This window comes from Buteo buteo, chromosome 17 (assembly GCF_964188355.1).
Source record: "Buteo buteo chromosome 17, bButBut1.hap1.1, whole genome shotgun sequence".
In the NCBI taxonomy this organism is placed as follows: Eukaryota; Metazoa; Chordata; class Aves; order Accipitriformes; family Accipitridae; genus Buteo; species Buteo buteo.
In genome coordinates, this window is record NC_134187.1 from 6,603,578 (window position 1) to 6,629,600 (window position 26,023).

The 26,023-nt window shown below is 45.1% G+C and overlaps 1 protein-coding gene across 3 annotated transcripts in view; it reads right to left on the reverse strand.

Moving 5' to 3' along the window:
• ADGRF5 (adhesion G protein-coupled receptor F5) overlaps positions 1–24,950 on the reverse strand; it is a 45,692-nt gene extending 20,742 nt beyond the window's left edge. Inside the window, exons 1-4 of one of the 3 annotated variants that reach the window (XM_075049004.1) lie at positions 24,598–24,950; positions 4,594–4,722; positions 2,321–2,381; positions 980–1,150 (exon numbers count right to left, since the gene is read on the reverse strand). In XM_075049004.1, the coding sequence (XP_074905105.1) occupies positions 980–1,150; positions 2,321–2,381; positions 4,594–4,698 (337 nt within the window). In that variant the 5' untranslated portion in view covers positions 4,699–4,722; positions 24,598–24,950. Of the gene's footprint in view, positions 1–269; positions 874–979; positions 1,151–2,320; positions 2,382–4,593; positions 4,723–24,597 lie in introns of those variants that run through there. The other 2 variants (XM_075049005.1, XM_075049006.1) reach the window with 2 other exon arrangements.
• Positions 24,951–26,023: the final 1,073 nt, after the last annotated feature.

The following is a 26,023-nucleotide window of genomic DNA, read 5'->3' on the forward strand; positions in this document are numbered from 1 at the left end:
TAACAGGGATAAGTCTGATCAATTACTTTTAAGCAATTGAATGGAGATGTGAAGCCTGATCCTAAAAATTTACCTGGCATATTGGCCAGCATCCTATGATAGTTTGCAGATTGGATATTTCTATATTGCGTGAGAGAAGGTAACATTATCACAAAGTGCTTTAAAACCAGACATTCTCTCTAATAAAAAACCCCAACACTTCACTGTAAGTTTTTCTGCTCTTAATGTGCCATTGGCAAAGTAAGATATTAACAAAGTGATTTTCACACATTGCAGGTGACCCTGAAGGCCTTTCAAAGATCCGTTTGCATGTTGTTTTGAGAGCTGATGAACGCTTCCTTTCACTGCTTTATGGGCCAGCGATAAGAAGGTACCAAATCTCCTCTGCTGTTGTAAAAGTTCAGTGCGTTTGTATATCCTCTGCTGTATTAGTTACTTGGATGTGAAGTTGCACAACCACAACTCATGTAATAAAACCTGTCTGATATCTTGACCTGTAAGAATACGTATAGTGAGTTATATCAGGAAAAGACTTCATCTCATGCAGCCTGTCTCTGTCAGGGTTAGAGTACAGCCTCTTACAGTGATTTACGTTCCAAATGCAAGTGGAGGGAAGTAAACAGTCTGATAACCTCTGTCGCAGCTTCCTGAAGCTTGAAAGTAACTCAGACTGCTTGTTAGTCAAACCGGAGCAAAATCCTTTGGCTCAGGCTTCCTCTGGCTTTGTCCCTTCCTTAGGAAAAGAAAAGCATTCAGGGCTATTCCTAATGTCAACATTATGGAAAGACCAGTGGCGGGATGCAGATAACAAAACATGCTGTTGTGTGCTAGAGCTTCAGTCTTGTTGAGTCTTTCAGTAGGCAGCAAAGACAGTTCAGTTTTGCTGATTTCTAAGCATGATGGATGGTAAAACTGGGAGTGATCAAATACTGGCAAAAAAGTACATCACCCAGAATATAAAAATAAATAACCAACCCACCTGTTGTAATGTTGATCTCTGAAACTGTCATTTCTACATTTGAAATATTTGTTGAAACTGGAAGACTAAGTTTTTTGAAATACTCTTTGACTGGTTCCAGAAAAGATGAATCCATAAGGCTTACTTCAATGTCAACAGTGTACTCCAGAGGGGGAGGGTGAAAAATAAGTACTGAAAGAGAAATAGCATGAGACTGCAAAGCTGTGTGTGAGGGTAAATCATAAATCGATGGCTTCTGTTTCGGCATTTGGGCTCTGTTGCTGTTTAATGGTAGCTTAATGTGGCATTCTGCTTAAAAAATCTTCTTGATTCCTACTCAGCAGATATTCTGCACATGTTTTATCTGCTGCTTGTCTGACAAAAGGCAGATTTCTTTGCTCTCAGAGCAATAGGAAGCTGATATAAATGACATAATATATACAGAGAAAAGCTGTATCACCCTTTCTCTTTTTTGACTCAGCAAGTGGATGGGTTGTCAACCACAGACTGAAGCCGTACGGGATTATCTTGTGGCCCGTGCCCTCCTAGGAGGCTCAGGTTTTTTTCTACAACATGTATTTCATCTTGCATAAAAACTGAGCTCATATATGTCAGTCTCTGACCAGACAAAAGTTTCCACCTCTTTTGTTTGTGCCTTTACTACTGTACTGGTTTTGACTGGGGTAGAGTTAAATTTCTTCATAGTAGCTTGTATGGGGCTATGTTTTGGGTTTGTAATTAAAACAGTGTTGATAACACAATGTTTTAGTGATTGCTGAACAGTGCTTACACAGTATCAAGGCCTTCTCTTTTTCCCACTCTATCCTCCCAGCAAGCAGGATGGGGGGCACAAGAAGCTGGAAGGGGACACAGCCGGGACAGCTGATCCCAACTGACTAACATGATGTCACACACCGTATGACCTGGAGTGTGACGTCCACACCATATGATGTCACGCTCAGCAATAAAAGCTGGGGGAAGAAGAAGGGAGGGGAGGACGTTCGGAGTGATAGCATTTGTCTTCCCAAGTCACCGTTAGGCGTGCTGGAGCCCTGCTGTCCTGGAGATGGCTGAACACCTGCCTGCCCATGGGAAGTGGGGAATGAATTCCTTGTTTTGCTTTACTGACTAAACTGTCTTTATCTCAACCCATGAGTTTTCTCACTTTTAGCCTTCTGATTCTGTCCCCCATCCCGCTGGGGGAGTGAGCGAGCAGCTGGGTTGTGCTTAGCTGCTGGCTGGGGTTAAACCACAACTACTCCTCCTTGATGACTGAAGTTCAGTACCTCAGGAGCTGCTGTCCCCAATAGTGATTTCACCCTCAGCTTACTGGGAACCTGCTCTGTACATATATGTACATACCGTTTCGCTTCTGCCTTTGCATCTCTGACTGGAAGCTTTCCTCTCCTAGCACGCTGTCAATCTGTGGAAAAAAGAGAGTGAAGCTCTGTGAAAAAACAAAGTGAGGTTCTAGCTGCTGTTGTTGGCATGAAAGAATTAGTGAAGAAAATACTGGCATAGATCATTTTTTTTCCCTCCATCAATCTTTGCTCCTCCCTGCCCCCCTTTTCCTCTTTAAACAGAATATTTATATCTTCCAAGCAGGGAAATGTTAAACACCAGCTGAGGGATGTACTGAGTTTGCAGGTCTCTCTTTGTGTGTCTCTGCAAGGCAATTGTCTCAGCTTAGCAGAAATTCTGTATCTGAGCTGCAAACTGGCTATGGGGCTGATGTAGCGCTCTCAGTCCTGCGCCAGCCTTGCAAACTGCTTGGGAGATCTGGCCACTCAGCCTTTGAATCCAGAAAGTGGACTCCTATTACCCTTCGCGTTCCTCTTTCCTCCGAGCTTCCAACTCTGCAGCAGCAAAGCCAGCCTGAGTAGCAGTAGAAAGGGGATTGAACTGTCTTGGCTCCAGCTCAGGTGTCAGGTCAGCTATTTTGTGGGCACATAGTTGACCAGGGCAGTAGTGGCACAATTTCAGTATGGCTGGGTTCACGCAGGGTGCAGCCAAGTGAGATGCAGACCATCCTATTTTTAATCATGCCCTAAAAATACATTGGCACCACAGTTAGCAAGAAAGGCTAAAGAACAAGCAAAGACGCAGGCAGGAAATTTGCAGCTTTGCCAGTTTCTTGAGTCCTACTGAAATCTTTATTTACAGAAAGGGTGAATAGCTTGGCAACTCTTAAGTCATCTCTTTACATAAAGGAACCATCTGGTGTGTGATTAGAGCTGGGCTTCGTATCGCCACTGTGCTGGCAGTGAACATCCTAAGGTGCATTGGCATTTTTGCACTGCTAGGGGTGCTACCTTTCAGCTTAGAGGTTAGCTGCAAAAGTTACAGAAAGCCCACTGCGATCCACTTCTTCCCCCAGGTTTGGTCTCAGTGGTTTCCTTTTTGTAATTATTCTCCCAAACAGCTACAGGGTATTGCTATGTCATTAAATACTTCACATATTTCACACCATTAAGTGATGATTCATTTGCAGGATCAACCATGGATCATTGGTGCTAAAAAATACAGTGTTACTCTTTTCATGAAAATGCCTAAGTGCTGAGCTGGAGACAGTTCGAAAAAAACAGAGCAAACAAGATACTTGCTCACTATTAGACATTTGCCAAAGGGCAGACAGTGCTGCTTGAGCCAGCTATATCTTGGTTTGCCAAGAAAAGGAATGGTGGCAGAAACAGCTTAAGGAGTTCACACCTTCCTCTTCACCTCTCCTTGCCTTTTTTCCAACCTGCTCAAAAAAGCATATTGTGTTCTGGTCAGTCCGTAAGAACTAAGGTCTCTGTGGTGCTAGGGGCTGAATATAGATGCTAGAATCTGGTTTGGAGTGATAGGGTTCATAATGTAGAAGAAAAAAGAAGTATTTTCTGGTCTAATAATAATTGTGCTAGACCAAGAGCTGGTAGATTTGTAGACTAGTTTTCTTTACCAGACTATATTAACTTCCATTTGTTTAGTCCTTTCGTTTCTCTGTTCCTCTTTTGTCGTTTGTAGTTAGGGACTATTTGTGCGGAAGGTGCCTGTTACCAAATCCCTATATAGGGCAAAGCACAAAACAGATTTCCATAATTCACACTATTAGTGAAGCAAAAGTGGTACATGAGAATTATTGAAAAAGTGGGAAACAAGTAGAGCCTGAGTCCAAGCACAACACCTAAACACAAGTCACTCAGGGGTGGCATTTTGGTCATGTGTACTCATGTCCGACTGCCAAGAGACTCCTGTCACCTACCTGTAAGGACGTCTGTGCCTGAGCTAGTTTTGGTGACTTAATTGCTTTCTGTCTCTCATAGGGTGGGTGAATCCCATCCAGGAACAGTGCCCACGTAACTGTCACCTAGGCTTAGCTCCAGGGACAGCAATTTACATCCCTTGCAGACTAACACAAGTGAGAAACCAGAAGTTTTGCTCAGTTCCTTCTGGAGAGGCTTTAAGACTGGGAAGCAAGAAAAGCCCGGTTCCTGGATTTCTCCATCTCTTTTATACACTGGGGAGACTCTGGGTTCAGTTTTCCCACCTGATCTTATACAGACGTCCTCTGAGGTTTTGTAAAGAGCTATAGCAGCTGGGTGCTACAAGCAGAGACCAAATGAAAGCCAGTGGGGCTGGGAAAGGATACTCACTATGTATTGGATGAATGGATGAAAGTTTGAGTCCTGTGATGTCTGGCAACACGCTGTGACCAGTAGAAACAGGCAGTGGAGACCTGCAGTAATTGGGGATGGCATTTTGTCCAGTGACTGCTGTACAACCTGAGAGGAAAACGAAGCAAAAGGATCAGGGAATTTTCAGCTGACTCACACAGTAGGAAATACCAGAACACTCTACAAAAACAGTATGTTCAGACTTTTTCAGCACATTCTGCCTGTTAACTCCATCCAAGACAGAGCATGCAACAAGGTCTATAATTATTCCTCTGCCACTGTCACTAGACTGTTTCCCTCATATCTCCTTTTTCTCACGTCAGCTGTACCTACTCAAAATGGAGGGAGAAAGAAAACACTTGGAGAAAGCAGACTCCTAAGCAGATTCCTAACAGGGACAAATGAGGTGTTAGAAATTCATCTGCCATGAGAAAAGTTGACTTTGGATCTTCAAATATTCCTCACAGTGGTACTTGACAAATGCACAGCCAGAACATGAGGGAATAGTTAAAAATGTTGCTGCAAGTGAGGGCCTGTCCTGTTGCAGCAGGGAGAGCTCTGCTACCAGCCATGTCCCACTCTGGAGAGGGATTAGTAACATCATGGGCTCAACTAGAGATTTCTGTGTGTTTGTAACCCCCTGGCCAACAAGGGAAACAATGAAGAGTGGTATCTCTTGGTAAAAATCCATGGTTTTTTGAGGTTTTATCTCCATTAATTGTACTGAAGTTACGAAGTAAATAACCTGGAACCCCAGAATACTGACACACCAAATTATAATGTGGTACTTGAAATCAAAACCCAGAAAAAACCAAACTTCTCCAGCTCATTAATACCTAAGCTAATTTAGTCATGCAGTAGACTGGATGATGAAACATAAAGGGAGAGGCAAAACATGCATGGACCCTTAAAACAGGTGGTGACACATTTATGTAACCAGAGGGAATAGAGAAAGGGAGCTGAAGAATATGTAAAAATACGTATTTTTCTATGAATATGCACTTTCTGGTTATTCCTAACAAAGCACTTCTCTACCTCCAGAATGGACATCTAGTAGAGAGCTACAGGAAAAGGCAGAACCAAAGCAGACTGCAAAAATCATTTTAAGAAAGGAAAGCACTGAGAAAAGGCTCTTAAGAACAGTACTGAACAGTACCTGAGTGGATAACATCAGCTTGACTAAAATCATGAGCTTTTGTAAAATTATGATCTTTTTGTATTGAAAAGTCTGTTCATACAAACTCAGGCTTTGAAAGGCTGTGAATCACCAGGTGAAAGCAGAAAAATCAGCCCCTCCTGAGCTGATAATGAACATTGGCAATGGATGCCTATTGCCACCATATTGCATATGAGAGCTGGTGCTCCCAAGTAGACAGGGCACTTTGTGGTGACTTTCCCGCTCAAAAGAGCCCATGACAGAAAATTATAATATGAACATGATCTGTCGTCTCACCTTGTGAAAGGATAGAGGACAGCAATGAGCTTATAGTCAAGCAATATAGTTGATGTCACTGACACGAGTATCCAGCAGGGATTTGTCAGGGTTTCTCACCAAAGGTGGTTCTGCAGTGAGACTTCACCTGAATACTGACCGGGTTAAAAGGTAGGAGGCAAAAGTAGGAAGAAATTATTTGCTTTTCCAATAGAGAGATGTCATCACCAGAGCTCTGCAGGAACATGGGTGTAAGCCTGTGTCTTACCCTCTGTTCTCAAGTGATGTGGAAAAGGCAGTGATTAGTGATACAACACTGGAAAACTTTAAATGATTGAGAGTAACAAAAACAAAGTCTGCCTGTGAAGGTCTGCATAGGGATTGCAGGATACGGAGTGACTGGGTCATGAAATTCATGAAATTCAGCACTGGTAAGTGTAAGGTAGAAAGAAAGCATCCTGACATTGTGTATTCTGTGATGGACTCTGAACTATTACCACTCGGAAATGGGGTCTCAAGAAATGTTAACTGAATTCTGAGGTGCAACTAAAAAAGGAAAATCAATTTTAAGATATTCTAGGGTAGCAACAGAGGAAAAAAACCCAAACCACCAGGAGACTGTGCTAGCTAGACATTTGAGCTGATCCAGTATGGCTGCTCTTATAGGAATAACCAGAAAGCAGGACATCTCACTGATTCAGAATATCTTCCCACTCCACCCCAAAATCCATTAAAAAAAAGACTGTTACAGGCTTTTTTTATCCAATAGATGAATGGCTGGCAGAATTGGGGGGGGAAAAAACCCCTAGGGAAATATTTCTTCAGTTTCCTGGGCATGTCCATCAGTATTCTACATCCAGCATCTACAGAAAAGACTATTTTGCTGTTTTGAAGACATCATGCACTTGTGACAACCTAAAGACTTCCATGAATCTGGGTGATCCCGAGACCAAGATGGATCAAAATGGATCAAGAGGGAAACACTGCCAAGTTATAAGCTGTGACACAAGTCCCTGAGATAGTGACATGACAGAGTAATAGAAACACTAACAAAACAAAGTTTTCTGATAGTTTTGTGTATACAGCATATGCTCACAGCATATGGTACATTAGCTTGATCTATACAAAGAACTTATATTTCATTGATAACAGGTTGATGAAACAGATAATAGAAAGGAAAAATGGTCATTAAACAAAATTTATGATGAGGTTAAACAGCATCTGCTACAGTTTTGCATGCATCTTTTGCAATGGTCACAAATCTGCATCAAACTTCAGCTGGTAAAACAGAAGATATGTGGACACATTCATCATTTCTCAAACAAACTGTCTCCTGGGAGGCAATAATTATGTTTGAGTTATAAAGCCCCAGAGAGCTAAAGAAACCCAGGTTTGCTACCAAATCTCTTCTCTGCAGCATTCAGGCTGAAAAATGTCCTTTAAAGTTAGCTCTAAAGTGTAGAAGATACCTAGAGGTAAATAGCAAGGTCTCACTTTAACCCAGGACACAGGTGATCTACATGACCTTCTTTTTCTGTAAGTTTCTCTTTTTCATAAATTTTGCAAAATAATTACACCTTCTCTTGCAAATCCATCCAGCACAAGAGTTACCATTGCATATATTTCAGAAAATAAACAAGACACCCAGAGATATAATATCGTTTACCTTCTCAGGTGATTCAAAGAAAAGATCTTCTAATTAGATCTCCTGCTTTCTACTACAGCCCAGGCTGCTGTCTCAAAGGGAAACCAAGACACAGGAACTTGTATAATTAGCTGAACATGTTATTACTGCCCAGAAAACAAGTCGCCTCTAGAGCCTGTGCTCAATTTTCAAGTGTGAGGCTGACCAGAGATGCCACTGCAGAAAAGCCACAAGGCATTTTAAGAGGAGATATTTCCTGATACCATTCATCAGGTAGTTCTCATTGTTTCCCCCTGCACTGATCTAAGTCCTTCAGTGTCTTATCTGCGGATTAGTTTATCAAGTGGACTAACTTGTTCTGCTGCTGTTACTCACCTCCTTTGCTCTAACAAAAGAGGGTGTTGAGGTCTGAAAACAGTAAAATCATGTTTTGTAGCTATGGAAAAATGTCTGTGGGCTTTGATTTAAATAACAAGGGAGGAAAACCCTAAAGTTTTCCCACCCGAACTGGCAGCATGCTCGCTGTGGGCTGGACCTGGAAGGCACTAGGGACATGGGTTGGTGCCCTTGGACAAGCTGCAGAGAGAAGCAGACCTACGGCTCTGCTGGCTCCTGTGGAAGGTGGGGAAAAGCAGGAAATTCCCAGAAACTGGGGGAAACTCTGATGTGTTATGTATCTACCTTGAACAAAATCTGGAGCCAGGAACCCACTGCACAAACAGGGGACATCTGTCCAAATAACAACGGGGCCCTTGGCCCTACAGTGTTCAATCACAGCCAGTTTATCAATGGAATTTGTTTCCACAGCACTGTGTGTGAGACAGTGACTCACCGAGCTTGTGCAATTTCTGTGGAAAAGCCTAGGATTAAACTCGTGTTGTGGGGGATTATTTTTTAAATAGTGTTTAATTCAGGAGACAAGTCTATGGGAAGACCTCCTGTTCCCCTATGGACTGGAAGCAGTCCCTGTGGAGACCCTGACTTCTCGTAAGAAGTCCATGGGAAAGCGATAGACTCGTGGGGTAGGCAGATGTGCCCCAGGATCTCCAGAGCCACCATGCAGGAGCTGAAGTCCACATAGCACACACCAGGCCATCCCAAAAGAGCACATGTCTCCAAGATAGACAACTGAGTCAAGCTGTAAATGCCGCTCATTGTCATACCGCAGAAGGAAAACAGAAGCAAAAAAGTCAGTAAGGTGTCTGATAAGGTGTCATGCCTTTCCCATTTCTACACTAGTTCCCCAATTAAGGCGTTGTGACATTGTGGCTGGTCCAGCAGTTACAACAGGGTCATGTTGCTGGCTGACCTTGGCTGTTTCAGGGGAAGAGGATGGACGGCTGTCATGGCAGCCCTGGGCATAGTTTGGGTTGCTCTTGATGTCATCTGTCTAGAGCAGTAGTGGTCATTTTTGTGTCACAGTGAGCTTGGACCAGGTCTTCAACCTCTTTCTGTTGTGAGTGTGTTGGTTGCTCCATTTCTAACAGCCCTAAGACATGTCACCGCATTTTGCCTCTCGCTGGGTCTGAGTCATAAAAAGCAAAATGTGTGTTTAGCAAAGTTGGTCCTTCAGGCTTTGCAGCTGCCAGCATTTACTACAGATGCTAAGGATATCATGGCATGTGACTGTAGACTTCTCTTCAATGAGCCATCTTGAGGGTGTATTGTCCTTGGCAGCAACACAACCTACTCCTGTTCCCTATTCTGCAAACCTGGTCACCTGCTCCTCCCCACAACACCGTGAGTCAGCCCTCAGCCTGCCATTCTGCAGCAGTTTTAAGGTGATTAAATTGGCATGACTGAAGCCCTGGTTGCCCTCACAGCTTGTCCCCGCTCTTACAGTGGCATCAGTCTGGTTTATTGCCCACCCAAGCTGGTTCAAGAACCTGAACAGGCAGAAAACCAAGGCTACATCTACAGCACTAAATGCAACCACCTCTCTCTCTGCTGGCAGGTTTTACTGCTGGCCTTGTGCTGGTCCCTTCCAGACCCCTCTCTGAGCCAATTTAACTCACTGTCCCTGCAGAAAACTAAAACAGCAACAAGATGTCTAGCTTGCTTTCATCTGAGTGAGTTTAATCAGCTCAGAGAAGGGCCCAGTGAGTGCCAGGGCCAGAGCAAGGAGAGGAGCAGATACGTGGCCCCAGGCAGGGAAGGGGGAAGGAGCAGAGGTGGGCAGGAGGGTAAGGAGAAGGAGGACCTCTTCCTTTCTGCCCTGGCAAGCAGTTCAGCATGAGTCTGTGGTCTATCCCTACAGAAACAGTTGCTGATTTTTCAGGCAGTGTTGCTCCCTTGGCTGTCTCCTGGCAGGTTTAGATAAGCAGCAGTGCCAGAGCAGAGGATGGGGTGAAGAGGAGGGCAGCCTTGCCTTAGACCAAGTTAGCTGTGGTTGATCCACACCTTTCACATTGCCAGCCCTTGACTGGAAAAGCAATCTTATTTAAGCCCTCCCCGCCAACCCCCCCCCCCTTTTTTTTATTGCTCTGGCATTCAAACAATTTTAACCAACAGCACCAAAAGTAGTCTAATAGGTGAGTGAATCACAGGCTGTAGAATATGGGTGGACAATTATCGGAATCTGTTCCAATTCCGAGTTTCTCAGAACATACAATGAACTTACAGAAAACTGCTTCCTGGATTGCATAAAGGATTTCACTAGCAGAGAGGTTAAACCAGAAGAGATTACTTGCTCAGACCTCTGCCTACAGGAGTATTTTAAAATGGTACAAAGGATCTCCATGAGATTTCAGGAGTACCATATTCAGCAGAATGAAGCTCTGGCAGCTAAAGCAGGACTGCTTGGCCAAACTTGCTAGACCACAGCATTCTGTTCACCTTGGGGTGTGGGAATGGGAAAGAATGTCAGCAAGGTGAAAGGGTTCTGTAAGAGAGGGTTTCTCCTCAAGACACTGTATCATCAAACCACAGCCTAAAAGTATGAGAAATCTTGGTTCACTTTGCAGGACCATGTGAAAATTGCACAATGTCAGAGCATTAAGTATGTAATCAACTTGGTATGTGAGCACAGGGGGACGTCCTGATCATCCTGCTGGTTTTTTCCTGTATGCATTCATCATGTACTGTCATGTCACCAGAAACTGTGAACTTCCTGGATTTTAAAGTTTTAAAGTTTCAACCTCAGAACACTTTTGGTTTCAACATCTGAGACTGCACTTAGAGAGACTTCACAGGATCAAGAAAGCAAGAAAAAGTGTGTTAGAGGATCTCTGCTCTGAACGAGGAGCACTGATCCAAAACAAGGCAGAGCTACCCTGATCCTGTAATTGACTGGAAATGTGCTGTTACAAAAGCATGTGAACACACTGCATAAGGCATGAACAAAATACACCAGGCTAATGTTCCCACATAGGTGCAACTTGAGAGATACTGTTCAAAGCAAAAATAAATGTGGAAACAATTTAGATATGAAGTTAACAAGATACAGCCCTCTTGACTCACCAATCTTCATTCCAGTCCTGGCTGTTAACACTTCAGTCTCATCTCTGGAATCAAGCCTCAGCAATTTGTGTAATCAAATCCTGTTGCCACTTGTATCCCAAACTCAGAAAAAGATGGCAAAGCCTCTGAGAAGCTGGATGCAACACCGTAGGTTCTTACACCATTTACCGTTCTTAATATTTTTCAGCCTGAACTTTGCATGGTCAGCCTCTCAGAGAGCTGTGTTTTAGAAATGGAAGGACAGAGTGAATCCCCAGCATGTTGGAACTAATAGGCAGATTCCTTTGAGATAAAAGGTTTGGGGGTGAATCTGGTCATGCCTGGGGCTTCATTTATTATCCCTCTCTCACACGACTTTATATAGTTTTGACCACCTCAGTCTTGCAGAAAAGAATCTGGAGGGAGTCCTAGCAAACAGCTACCTAAATCCACTCAGCATGATGATGTGGAAAATAAGGCTAATCTCATTCTGAAGTTTATTAACAAGTATTTTTAATTTAGGACCTGGAAGGTAACAAAAGTGCTCTACTTGATGCAATTGATGCCTTGGCTGGAGTGCTGCGTCCAGATGTTGCTGTATTGGAGAGCATCCAAAGGAGAACCAAGTGAATGCTAAGACATGAGCAGAGCATGACCTTGTGAATGGGTTGAAGGTTGTTTGGTTTAGACAGGACATGACTCAGGTAAGGACACAATAAGTCTGTCACCTGGTAAAGGACTGACATAAACGTTCACAGCGACAGCTTGGTGAAGGGTGATGTGAAATCACACAGCCTGAAGCAAAGATAAGTATGTTGGTGATTATGGAAAATGTGTAATTGTAAAGGTTAGAAGCACTGGATTAGGCTACCCAGGGAAGCCGCAGAGTTCCCTTCACTGGAGGTTTTTAAGAACAGGCAATGAAGTTGCTGACATGGAAGAGAGCCGTTGGTTCTGCCTCCATGTGAGTTTGTGGCAATGGGGCACCAGGTAGGTGGTTTACTGACCTCTTCCAATTCCCTCTGTTTCTTTACACTGCTTCAATTTCTGTGCCATGAATGAGTTCAAAGAGATTCAGAGGAGACATGCAAGACCACCAATCTGTGTACTCAGAGATGTGTTTGGACTTTGCTATATCCATCTTCGACAAGTTCAGGAATTCCTTTCTGGAACTCTCCAGCACAACATTCCCACTGGTTTAAGCACAGAGGAGGTGAACTGTATCTACAGCCTTATCAAGGGTTTTCCCGAAATGAAATTTCCCGAGGAGGGATCTGATTCACACCATTTTCTACATCAAGTCACATTTTCCATCCTTGTTTACGAAGTATATACTTTTACTTCTTGACCTATGACTTTAAATTCCTTTATTCCTCTGTAAGCCTTCCTGTGAATTGGTGATGACCTTTTTACACACTCAAATAGTCTACACGGAAAATGGAAATAATTTAGTCCCAGCTATCTGCAGATCAGGCTCAAATCATACCATGACCAAGCAGTACTTCCTGCAAGAAGAAAATAACTCTGCAAGACTCATGTTTGCAAGGCACAGTAGCTGGAATAGGAACCACTCAGCCAGATAATTGACAGCACAGAAAATATTGCCCAGCCGAATGGTCAAATTATCATATCCTGCAAGCACTCCTAACGCTCTGAGACCAGCCAACAGAACTTTCCATGAACATTTTCAACATAGTCTGGATAGTACCAGCCAGTCCTCGAATGTCATCCTAGCCCTCCCGGAACAGTTCATAGTTGGACTTACTGCTTTTCAGTGGAGAATAGCAATCTGCTAGATCAGTGACGGTATTCTGACATGAATAAGCATTAACTGCAGTAGTTACTGGCTAAGCATTAACTCAGGGAAGGAGGAAGGTGAGAAACAGTCTGCCACATTCGGCAAGACATTAGCACTGTCCCAGTTGCTGGCTAGCTGTAGAGTTGACCTGGCTGGGAAGCTACCACACTAATGCTAGACCTCTGGCTTGCCTCTCTCATGGGGCTAGGTAACAAAGTTCACCTGCACTTACAGCCATTTCGCTATGTTAGGATAGGAAAGGCCTGCTGGAGAATAACTTTTCTTCAGAGTAGGTACCCCCATCTTTGGCAGGGAGATGATGCTCACATGGCTCACGGCGTCTGTCGCCTTACCAGTGTAGCATGGTGCAGAGAAACCTGGGTTGTACCAGAGCCAGAAGTAGTAAGTTGTTGGCATGCTGTATAATCCCTCACAGCAGGGTTTGGTAGCTCACGTCTGGTGGCCAGACTGCTTCTATAGACACTCTCGCAGCCCTGCAGGTCATTACTTGGGTTCCCTAGCTCACATAACCTCTGTTCACTCGGCAGGACCTGGATTATTCTACCTTATCCTTCAGTCTGACTCCCAGATTTCCACTCTCTTGTCTCTTACAGGCAGACACATTTGGTAGCCTCTCTTAACCTGCCCAGCTATGTCTTCCTTCTAGAGTCTTTGGGACAACATTTCTCATTTGATACCAGACTTAATGATGAGAAGATTTCCTGGTTCCTGGATGCATCTGAAGCAGTGTCCAGTTCCCAGACTTCCCAGTACGAGAGAGACATAGACATACTAGAGTGAGTCCAGCAAAGGGCCACAAAGATCATTAAGGGGCTGGAGCATTTGTCATACCAGGAGAGGCTGAGAGAGCTGGGACTGTTTAGCCTGGAAAAGGAAAGGCACAGGGGGATCTTGCCAATGTCTATAAATAACTGATGAGGGCAACTAAAGAAGCACCCACCCTGGAGTGGCTTCTTTGGTGAGGGATTATGAATGCAGAAGTGTAAGTTGAAACAAGTATTTCTGTGTCAGAATACACAGAGTTATCCATCTTCATGCAGCCATCCCAGACAGAGGTATTTTATTCCTGTTGGCTGAAACTTTTCTATATTCTGTGTCTGGGAACATGGCCCCTCTTGTGCAGAAGTAGAGATGAACACGCCTTTGGTGTCAGTGATAAAGAGGATAATAAACAACTCTGTAGCCACAACAGGTCTTCAGCCAGCGGAGTTCTTTGTAAGGTGATCAGCCCATGATCAGCCCCGTAAGACACATCCTGGGTCACTGAGGTTATGACCCACCCCGTGTGGTTGGCCTCCTATATTCTGCTTTAGAGGTTTGTCAAGCCTCATTGTAAAAGCAGTTAATTCTGTGTTTTTCCTCCTTTGTTCACCCTGAGAGACTGTTACCCCAAACCGTCTAATGAGTACTGGTTGCTTAATGTCATAAACAGTTTTGCACTTGGTTGGATCTAAGGATCCTCTAGCCCAGTTTCTTCTTATCCAACGTGGGCTATAGCAGAGGCCCTAGGGAAGAGTTCTACAAAAGTGAAGTAAGCTTGTAGCAGCAGATCTTCAGAATGTTCTTTCCACTTCTGGCTATCAGAGGTACAGGAACTTCTGGAGGCAAAGGCGAGCCCTTGGTGTTTAACAGCCCTTAACGGCCCATTAAGCTTACACAAAATGAAGTAAACTATAAGAAAACCTAGGAGAATGGCAAATATCCATAAGATCCAGGAGCAAGCAGGCCTACATCTCCTTTGCTTGCTTTGAATCTGCTGCTCATTAGGGTAAGGTCTGGTCCTTAGTTATCAATCTGGATGGCACACTTGCTCCATAGCCTCGTAGCAGCATACATCACTTTTGCATTCCCCATCAGTTGTTTAGGCTGAAAACTCCTGTGTCATTCTAGCACAACAGCCATCCCACCTTGGTATTTGTTCTGCTCTGCATCTTTCCACTTGGGCTATATGGTTTTTAATCACAGAATCATAGAATGGTTTGGGTTGGAAGGGACCACAAAGATCATCTAGTCCAACCCCACTGCCATGGGCAGGGACACCTTCCACTAGACCAGGTTGCTCAAAGCCCCATCCAACCTGGCCTTGAACACTGCCAGGGATGGGGCAGCCACAACTTCTCTGGGCAACCTGTTCCAGTGCCTCACCACCCTCACAGTAATGAATTTTTTCCTAATATCTTATCTAAATCTACCCTCTTTCAGTTTCAAGCCATTACCCCTTGTCCTATCACTACAGGCCCTTGTAAAAAGTCCCTCCCCATCTTTCCTGTAGGCCCCCTTTAAGTACTGGCAGGCTGCTATAAGGTCTCCCCGGAGCCTTCTCTTCTCCAGGCTGAACAACCCCAACTCTCTCAGCCTGTCCTCACAGGGGAGGTGCTCCAGCCCCCTGATCATCTTCATGGCCTCCTCTGGACCCACTTGAGCACGTCCGTGTCTTTCTTATGTTGGGCACCACAGAGCTGAACGCAGTACTCCAGGTGGGGTCTCATACAAGTGGAGTAGAGGGGGAGAATCACCTCCCTGCTGGCTAGCTACACTTCTTTTCATGCAGCCCAGAATGAGATTGGCTTTCTGGGCTGCGAGTCTACATTGCCGGCTCATATTCAGGTTTTCATCCACTAATAGCCCCAAGTCCTTCTCCGCAGGGCTGCTTTCAATCCACTCATTGCCCAGCTTGTATTTGTGCTTGGGATTGCTCTGACCCATGTGCAGGACCTTGTAATTGGCCTTGTTGAACTTCATGAGGTTCGCACAGGCCCACCTCTCAAGCCTGTCGAGGTCCCTCTGGATGGCATCCCTTTCCTCCGGCGTGTCGACCGCACCACACAGCTTGGTGTCGTCTTCAAACTTGCTGAGGGTGCACTCAGTCCCACTGTCCGTGTCACCAACAAAGGTGTTAAACAGCGCTGGTCCCAATACCGACCCCTGATGAACTCCACTCATCACTGGTCTCCACTTGGACATCAAGCTGTTGACTGCAGCTCTTTGAGTGCGAGCATCCAGCCAATTCCTTATCCACCGCATGGTCCATCCATCAAATCCATGTGTCTCCAATTTAGAGACAAGATGTCATGTGGGAGTGTCAAATGCTTTGCACAAGTTGAGGTAGATGACGTCAGTTGCTCTTCCCTTATCTGCCAACACTGTAACCCCATTACAGAATGACACCAAATTTGTCAGGCATGATTTGCCCTTAGTGAAGCCATGTTGGCTGTCACCAATCACCTCCTTATTTTCCATGTGCCCTAGCATAGTTTCCAGAAGGATCTGCTCCATCATCTTGCCAGGCACAGAAGTGAGACTGACTGGCCTATAGTTCCCCAGGTCTTCCTTTTTTCCCTTTTTAAAAATGAGGGTTATGTTTCCACTTTTCCAGTCAGTGGGAACTTCCCCGGACTGCCATGACTTCTCAAATATGATGAATAGTGGCTTAGCCACTTTATCCAGCAGCTCCCTCAGGACCCATGGATGCATCTCATCAGGTCCCATGGACTTATGCACCTTCAGGTTCCTTAGATGGTCTCAAACCTGATCTTCTCCTACAGTGGGCAGTTCTTCATTCTCCCAGTCCCTGCCTTTGCCTTCTGCGACTTGGGTGGGGTGCCTGGAGCACTCTCCGGTGAAGACTGAGGCAAAAAGTCACTGAGTACCTCAGCCTTCTCCATAGCCCTGGTAACCAGGTCTCCCATTTCCTTCTGGAGAGGGCCCACATTTTCCCTAGTCTTCCTTTTATCACCGGCAAACTTAGTTAAACTCAGTTGTCCCCACGCCAGCATTTTCCTGTGGCTTAAATAGCTCTGTCTCCCTTTAGGCATTTTGGATGAAAGGCCTATGGTGCCATGAGATCTGTGGAGGTGAAGGACATATGGAGAGAGGAACCAGGAGCTGCTAAAGATCAGAAGGTGTGAAGGGAGCAGATACGTGGCTGGCACAAGACAGTCTAGCTCCATGGCTGCCCATGTAGCTTATAGCAGCTGAGACCTGGTTTATCCTTTTCAAACAGCCACTGACCATTTTTTTTCAGAGACTCGATCTCTGGGGCTAAAGCCCTTGTTTTCACTGTCTGTCCAGTTTGTTCTTCCTCAGCCACAACAGAAGAGTTTTCCCTTCTGTGCATAAAGCATGACCTTTGGGTAGTGCGTAATAAGTTGGATGATGAGACAATGTTTGTTTCGGACATAAAGCACACAATGACTTTAAGAAACACACGCCCAGGCACAACAATATTTCATGGGAGAGTTGGCTAAAAGGGAAAGGGGGGACAGGGGAAGTTGCACTGACCTTAGATAACACATCTGAATGAGAACAAAAACAAAATAAACACAAATTAATCAAGGACTCCAAATCAAATGGCTTAGTGATAAGGATTCAAACAGGCAATAAACAGGCTGCAAGGTACTTCTCTGTGATGTTTGAGGCACTGTGTTATTCCAGCTTTGTGCCTAGCATGGTGCAGAGGGCTGAGCTAGCTGGTATGCTAAGGGATCTGTAGGACTTGATCAGAGGTTTCGTTTTCAGGGGGACTGTGGGGACAATTTTTATTTTTTGTGAGATAGTTGTGTGCAAACAGATGTCATGGGACTCATAAGTGAAGGGATGAATGCTCCCCATGCCATGAGGCACATTAATATGCCAGGCTGAAAATAGTCGTAGTTGAAACCAAAGTGAAAAAGGCATTTAAATCGGCACTTTACTGGAGAAAGAAAGCCCTGCCCAATTCTTGCCTTCTTCCTGGCATTTCTCCCTCCCCTCTGCTCAGGAGGTTTCTCTCAACTCCAGCTAAGGGCTCCTGCTTGACCTTCATGTTAGAGTTTTGTAGAACAACAACAGGGGAAAAAAAAAAGAAAATGCAAAACAATGAGTTCCACTCTGCTATTCCAGCTCTTTGCACGTAGCCAAGTACCATATGATTTAAAGGCTGTGGAAAAGCACATGCCAACACTCATTTGCTCACCTCTGATGGCTGGGATGGGAGAAGGGATGTAGCCATGAGCTTTCCCTTCTTTTCCTCATCCTTTTTGGAGCATCTGCAGTTATTAGTGGCAGGCCTATCTCACAGCTAGCAGTAACGAAGCAAGAGATTTGGAGCTCAGCACTGTGTGAGTACAGGGAAGGTGGAACTCTCCATGTACTCCCGTAACGGTATAGTGAAGAGTGAGGTCTAACAATATCCGCTGAAGTGGAATTTCCATGGGCTTCAATGAGTTTTGGATTAGGTCCCTAAGTCAGGCCAGCCACGGGTTACTTCTATAGACTGAAGTACTAGAAAGTCTGATGACTGCATGCTTCCTGCTCATTTCGTTTTATTAACCTCTTGATTTTTTTCCTGTTATTGCTGCAAGCACAGCTGGCTGTATAGGAAGCTACTGCAAGTTGTGTAGGTGTCAGCCGTTTGGAGTTTGTATAATCCTGCTCTGGACAGCAGGAGTTTCCTGCCTGAGGGCCTGGCCTGTCGCACCTAGCAACAAAAATGTAGAAGTACAAAAATAGCATCTACCTTTTGCACAAAGAATCATATAAATGGAGGGAAATCCCTTAGATCAGTGAAGGCAGGTCTCTATTGTCCATATCTCATAATTCCCTTCTGTAATGATCAAGCCTGAGAGAAAAAATAATTGTTTTTCTAACAAATAATTGTTTTTCTATTTTTTAACAATAATATTTTGTTCCACTGATCTCACTTCCAGCCTTACCATTTTTGTACTGGTCTGTCTTTCAGAGCACAGGGTAACTCAGAAATGCTAAATAGTGCTAGTATTTAACTTCTTTGAAGGTTATACTTGTCTACAATGTTTTCAAAATCATCAGAGCTCTCTCATCTTCATCATTGGCATTAGGTGTGAAATCCAGATAGAATATCAACAACATAGATGGGACTAGTTTGTTTTACTGATATTCAGAAGACTTTAAGGAATATTAGACTTCAGACAGATGTTCAGCCTGGTTCAAACTAACATCATGCTTCAGATTTAGACCAGGGATGTTCCAGCCTTGTGAGCCCCTACGGTGCATGTTGGGCTCACATGGCGTAAAAGCACCGCAGTGCAAGAGAACTTGCATCTGATGGCAGGTTTGCTCATGAGATCCAACACCGAGCTGGGTAGAGGAGTGGCATTTCTCAGGCCCCAGGGTGCCTTTGGAGAGCTTAAACAAACACCTTCCATGAGATGTAGGCCTGGAGTACATAACCTGCTGAGGTCTCTTTCTGCCCTGTTTTTCTAGGGGACCTAGTCAATACTTAGCCTGTTCCCTGTCTCAGCCAATGCCAAGATTCACAGAAATGCTTGAAAGAACAGTATGGGCCAGGGGCTGTCCTCAGTCAGCAGCACAGCCTAGGCTGCCTTGTTTTAGAGGGAAAAGGAGAGTTCACGCATATGGAGGTGAGCTGTGGCCTGACAGATGGCCTCAGGGTTAGGGAAAAACTTCAGCCTCTCATGCTACGCTGTTGCTGCTGCATGTGTTTCTTCTAATCCTAGCATGGCCTATGGTAAAATGCACATTTCAAGATGAGGACTGTTCTTCAGCTCCTCTGCCCTCAATGGGACGAGGTTGGTGCCTAACTTTGGGGGCATCTCCCATGGCAAATCTTCAGAGGCACTTGTGTTTCTCTCTGCTGACTGTACAGGCAGGCTAAGTCTTACTTCAGCAGGAATCTCCTCTGCTTCAACACCCTCAAAAGCATCTGCACTTATGTTATGGACAAGGGAAGCCTCCCTTAACTGCTGTCAGATGGATTAAGCCTTCGCCAAGTTTGGTACTATCATGCTGAAACACTGCTGTAGCCATCATTGCAAGGCTGTTCAGAAATAAGGCATTTCGGAAAAGACCAGGCAGCTTTTGCAACAGATTTTCATTAATAGCGCAGAACACCTCCCCTATGAGGACAGGCTGAGAGAGCTGGGGTTGTTTAGCCTGGAGAAGAGAAGGCTCCGGGGAGACCTTATAGCAGCCTGCCAGTACCTAAAGGGGGCCGACAAGAAAGATGGGGAGGGAGTGTTTATCAGGGATTGTAGTGACAGGACAAGGGGTAATGGCTTTAAACTGAAAGACGGTAGATTTAGATAAGATATTAGGAAAAAATTCTTTACTGTGAGGGTGGTGAGGCACTGGAACAGGTTGCCCAGAGAGGCTGTGGCTGCCCCATCCCTGCAAGTCTTCAAGGCCAGGTTGGATGGGGCTTTGAGCAACCTGGTCCAGTGGAAGGTGTCCCTGCCCATGGCAGTGGGGTTGGACTAGATGGTCTTTGTGGTCCCTTCCAACCCAAAACATTCTATGATTCGGTGATTCTAACATCTTGTGTGTCCTTACTGAGATAAGGGACCATAACCACTTATGAACAGCGATTGGACTTTTTAAGCTGTAGGCTTGAAACAGGATGGATAGTGAGAGGAAGGAAGGAAGTGCCATCAGTGCTGTTTTACAGCCGGAGAGACTTGAGAAATGCACAGGCTCATCCAGGATCTCAGCCATAGGATCGTTGGACTCAGATTTTAGGGACCCCGTGCAGGAATTTAAAGAATTTCTCCCTCAAGAAGGAACAGTAAAACAACTTCAGGAGCAAGGGGTACGCTGTGAAGAGCCTGTCATAAGGCACGTAGAGACAGCTTTGGAATGAAGATGGTTTTTACACACTCAGCCTGATGGTTGTCGAGGGCCAGGCCAGTGGTCACAGGAGCAAGCTGAAGCAGGAACTCTAGTAGAGCTTTTCCTCTGTGTATGAACAATTGTGGGAAGCTCTGCTGCTTTGAGGAATTTCCGAGGACAGTAAATTACATACTAGATCACAGCTCTGTTATGTTTTTGGGGAAGGCATTTGGAAATTAATGTTTCGAATTACAATTTAAATGGGGAATACACACAGCTCTGCTACTCACAGATATCCTCAAACCTGGCCTGCCACAAGATTTTCTCTCCTGTTGAGGTGGGTTTAAGTAGAGCCTGGGTTGACAGCGGCCAACTATGTAGGCAAACGCTCGCTCCTTCTGTGTTTCTGTTCTTGCTGCCAAACAAGGATGGTGTTAGCTGTCCCTACTTCACAGGGTTTTTAGAGAGAACCTGGGGCAGGAATAACAACTCATCAGTGCTTGCGCTAACAGCCTGATAAAGTGAGAGCTGTAGCAACACCTAGAAGGCAAATGAGACACAGGTCCCCTTTCAGCCAGAAGGAAGGATTTCAATGCCAGGAGTGGTCAATTTTAGGTGACCTCTTCCTAAAATAAATACTACTTTGTGTAAATCAGCTGACTGAGATGACACAAGGGGGTTAAAGTTTTTTTTTCTGGGCTGGGAAAGCCTTCTGTTTATTCAAAAGTGGTCCATTAGAAGGTGTCTAAAAGATGGGCTGGATATCCTGTTGTGGTGGGTTGACCCTGCCCTGCAGCTAAGCACCCACACAGCCACTCACTCCCCACCTGCCAGTGGGATGGGGGAGAGAATAGGAAGAGGAAAAAGTGAGAAAGCTAGTGGGTTGAGATATATGCAGGTTAATAAGGGAAAGAAAGAGGAAAAGAAAAACAAGTGATGTGAAGGCAATCACTCACCACCTCCCACAAGCAGACAGATGCCCACAAGTCTCCAAGCACTGGCCAGCTTGGAAGACAACCCTGACCCCCGGTCCTGTTTTTTATTGCTGAACATGATGTTATATGGTTTGAAATATCATTTCTGTGAATTCGAGACAGCTTTCCCAGCTGTAACCCCTCCCAACCCCCAGTCCACTCACTACAGAGTGGGAAAAAGAAAGCCTTGATGCTGTGCAAGCACTGCTCGGTGATAGCCAAAACATTGGTGTGCTGTCGACACTGTTTTAGCCACAAATCCAAAACACAGCACCTTATGGGCTGTTATGAAGAAAGTTAACTCCATCCCAGTCAGACCCAGTACACCCATCTTGTTAGGCTTGCTCAGGTGGGAGTTATGATGGAGGGGGGGGGGCTTTGGGGCAGAATTCATTACAGGCTTCCATGGATAAACTGAAGTTTGGAGAAAAAATATGGGCTGAGAGCAGAAATGATGGATTAAGGTTACAACATCCATGTCATGTCATGGGATGGCTGTGCGAGTGAAACCTCTCTTACAGGCCACCACTGTAAGCAGACAAGCCCTCAGAATAGGCTGCAAATGTAGTCAAAAATTCCTTAACAAAGTCCACTGGTGCAGCATTATAACATGCAAATATAGCACTGTAATTACTAGACAACCTGCTACAGTGACTTAGCTGCTCTGCAGGAACTGCCTTGTCCTGCAAAAAACATGGAGCAGCTCATTCCTCCGTCAGAGAGAAACGTGCCATTGCAAATCATCTTTTGCAAGCTCTTTCCCGTACTCCCTGTTCCTGCACACCCACCTCGTGCCTTCCATCTCACCCACAGTCCTAACACAACCCCTCCAGCCCAGCGCAGGGCCACCACCACAGCCCCGCAGGTTCTGCCCTCGCCCAGCGCTGGCTCGGTCCTCGGGCAGGACGCTGCCGAGCACAGATAAGGGGGACAAGCTGCTGCTTCGTTACCACTCGCACCAGGTGCTGGATCAGATTAGTTGATGGGTGGTAACTGCCCATAGGCAGGCTGAGCAACATGCAAGATTATTTGAGAAAAAAACTCTGCATAATCATGAAATTACAGTGGATCAGCTCCCAGATGGCAATTGGACACCTCTTTGAGGTCACAGCCCTAAGAAACTGTTCCATGAAAAACTGGAAATGGTTTTCCGAAACGAGTTTGGTTTTACTGTAAATTCATCCCATTTGGTCTTAAAAAGCCATGATTCTTACACAAGGCTGAGATTAATTTCAGCAGCAAATCATTTCAGTTTCAAGTGCAAGTACATTTAATTTACAATGTGCAAATATAGCCCCAAAACTAATGATGCCCTCATGGATGATGCTATTCACATCCATGCTTGCCTACTGTAAGTCCTTGTTTCTTCTGGCAAACTGTGAATTGCAGCAATGAACGGTGGCAGCAGCAGGGAGGCTTTCTTGATCAAGATGAATGGGTTAAAAAAGGAACTCTAGTAAGGGCTGCGCTGGTCTTTTGTGTTTTAACAATGAGAGGAAGCTCTGCCTAGTTTGAGGAATTTCCCACGTCTTTAATTGAGACTTTGGAAAACTGCTTTATTAAGCCTGTCTAAGAGGTGTTAAAAAAATAAAAATAATCAAGACGCTTAGGACAAAGATATCTTCCCAGAGCCTACGCATGTTCTGTTTGTTTGTTTTTTAAACCTGGATCACCGGAGGCGAACTCAGAGGAATCTAGGGAAGTTAAATAATGACAAATGCCAAATACTCACACAGGGTTCCTGCTGAGTTGGCTGAGCCATTACTGAATTCAGTCAAGTGTCACGGCTACACAGATGCTAAAGATTTGCTCCTAAATTTCCTTATGTATCAATTCGTTCTGCAATGTTGCCAGACATCGCAAGATAGATAAGGTGACACAAATAGATGAGGAATTTTCTGGGTGAGAGGAAGATCTACAGGTTGAGAAATGCCATTTTCACCATGCAACAGCAAGTGATGGAGCAAGGAGGAAAGGAGCCTCTGGCTTTCAAATTCCCAATGTCCTTTCCCTTGCTATTCCCTTGCCTGTTACAAGCTCGTCGCCTCCCATAAAACTGTCACTGAAAGCGAGTTACAGCATTCAAACGATAACAGTTTTCTTCCCCAAATCTGAAAGCTCCTTATGCACGTAGGTGAGCATCACTTTCCCACTGACAAGGAAAGAGAGAGTTTTTTTCTGAATCATGATCATTTAAGCAACCAGTGGATACTGCTGCACGGGGATGTTTGGATGGAGCAGGACTTTTGGGTTTATAGACATCAATGGAGGTGAAAGCAGCAGAAAGCATCCTTGTATCCCGCTGACACTGAGCACTGGCAACAGCACTCCAACATAACACTGTAAAACTGGCTTTCATTTAAGCAGCAATAAACACAGATACAAAAGAATGGAAACAAGATAAATGTGACACTCAAAGACAGTACGCAGCAGTGTTTCAGCCTGTGGCCACGGGTGCCCCAAGTCCCTCTCCCCTGTCAGCGAGCATCCCCTAATATGAAACTGAAGGGGGATGCAAGAGATTGCTCTTAAAAGAAACAAACCCACCATTTTATACAGCTGACAAAAATACAGTGCCTGTCATCTGCATTGCAAATCCCAGCCCCTATAAGCATAAAACAAAGTTTAAAAAAAATCCAAATGTTATTGCAGTTGATCTGGGTTTTTTTCTGAAACTATGTAGCATGCCTTAGGAGGTAATAAACGCAGTCCAGATTAGCAGAGTATTTCCGTGCACGTCCCTCTATGTCTGCAGCCCCGAGCTTAAACTAGATTAATCATAACCTCTATTAAAATTCACTAGCCAAGCTAACAGACAGTAGCACTTTGACAGAAGCTTGAATGGCTTAATTCATTCCCTGAAAAGCCAAAAGCATCCTACAGAAAAATGTCAACTAATCACCACAAAATGAAACATGTGCCGATCACAGTTCTCCCTGCAGAAACCTGCGGCAGGTTTACCGGTCACGTAACGTTTGCACCGCAGTGTCAGAATCTGGCCCTGAAAATTCCTTCAAGCCACCTTCACCTGCCCCAAACTGTTAAACCGCACGAGGAGACCGATGCTACGTTTCACACACATCATCCATACCTGCAGGACAACAAGTGCTGGTCGTGTCCGAGTCTTTTCCAAACTTGTCCTCCTGTGCTGGGAAGGAAACTCCCCATCCAAGTGTCAACTCCTGCCTCGGTCTCTGCCCTTTGTTTCCCCAAGAGCTGGAGACACACCTGCTTTTCCGTGTGTGCTCTTGGTTGTTGGGCTCGGGGTTTGTTTTTTTGTTTTGTTTTGCTTTTCTTTTTGGAACAAATTAAACAGCCTGTGAGCAATTCTCAGTAAGCGAGAGAGAGAACCTTTTGGCTTGTGGTGATTTAATCAAGCAAACCCCGTGACCTCCCTTTCCTGCGATCAGTGGGAACCGATCCCTTCTCCACCAGCACGGGGTGGAGTTCCAGCTAAAAAACACAAGCCTGAAAGCGCTGTGCTGGATGGGCAGGGCAGATCTTCCTTCTCTGTTTGTTGTGTCAGAGAACATGGTGATTCTTGCTGGTCCAAAACACGGAGATGACCTCTGGCCAGGAAGGAACCTGGGAAATATTTTCAAAGTGACTTCCTGCGGTGGGGGGGAAAGTGGATGCAAGAGACACTTGGGCGGGGGTGCTAACGGAGCTGCTGGGGAGTGCAAGTTCAAGATGGGGAAACCACTTTTTTGGTTATCAGGGGTGTGGAAGTGAAAGAAATTACATTTTTTTTCTAGGGTAAACTGTTCTAAGAGCCTCAGTCGTCACTATACGCAGTGATCTGGGCTCCTCAGACTTTCAGCTATGATGCCTTTCATGCTGAGGGGTGCTGAGATACTCTGCGAATGAATATAGGCGAGCCCTTCCACATGGAGCTCGTGCTCAGCAACGCCCCAGCAATGCAGCTGTGGCACAGGGGCTCCTTGTCAAGGCACAGAAGAAATCCGGGCAGGCTCATGCATCCAGAAGGACAGCTACCCCTGCAGAAACCCCCAAACCGTGCTGTGCAGGTCCTGCTGCCTCACACTGGGGCTCCCAGAGTGGGATTTTGATGCACTAGCCAAACGCCTGCACCCCAGGAAGGTGGGGATGGTTCGCCAAGGCTCAGTGCTGGTTATGTTGATAAAATGAAGGACACTGTAATGGCCTCCTTGCTTTTGTCTCTCCTGGCTTTGCACCATCTCTGATGTTCTTGCAAAATAACACACTACAGTACCGTGGCCCGATATCAACCCATCAGATGGCACAGGGGATGTGCAATCTGTGATAAGTGTTGCTTTCTGGAGGTATCAGCTTCTCCTTGAGTGAAGAAGTAACTGGCAACAGCTAGTCTCTCTGTGTTTCAGGGTCTGAGTGGGGTGTATCTGGACAATCTTTCTGAGGATGTCTTAAGATGGAAAACTGTATACAGGACTCCAGACTCTACAGCTAACAGCATCCTTCTTTCTGGACACAACAAGAATTTATTTTAGGAACTTGATATCTCCACTCAGGATCAC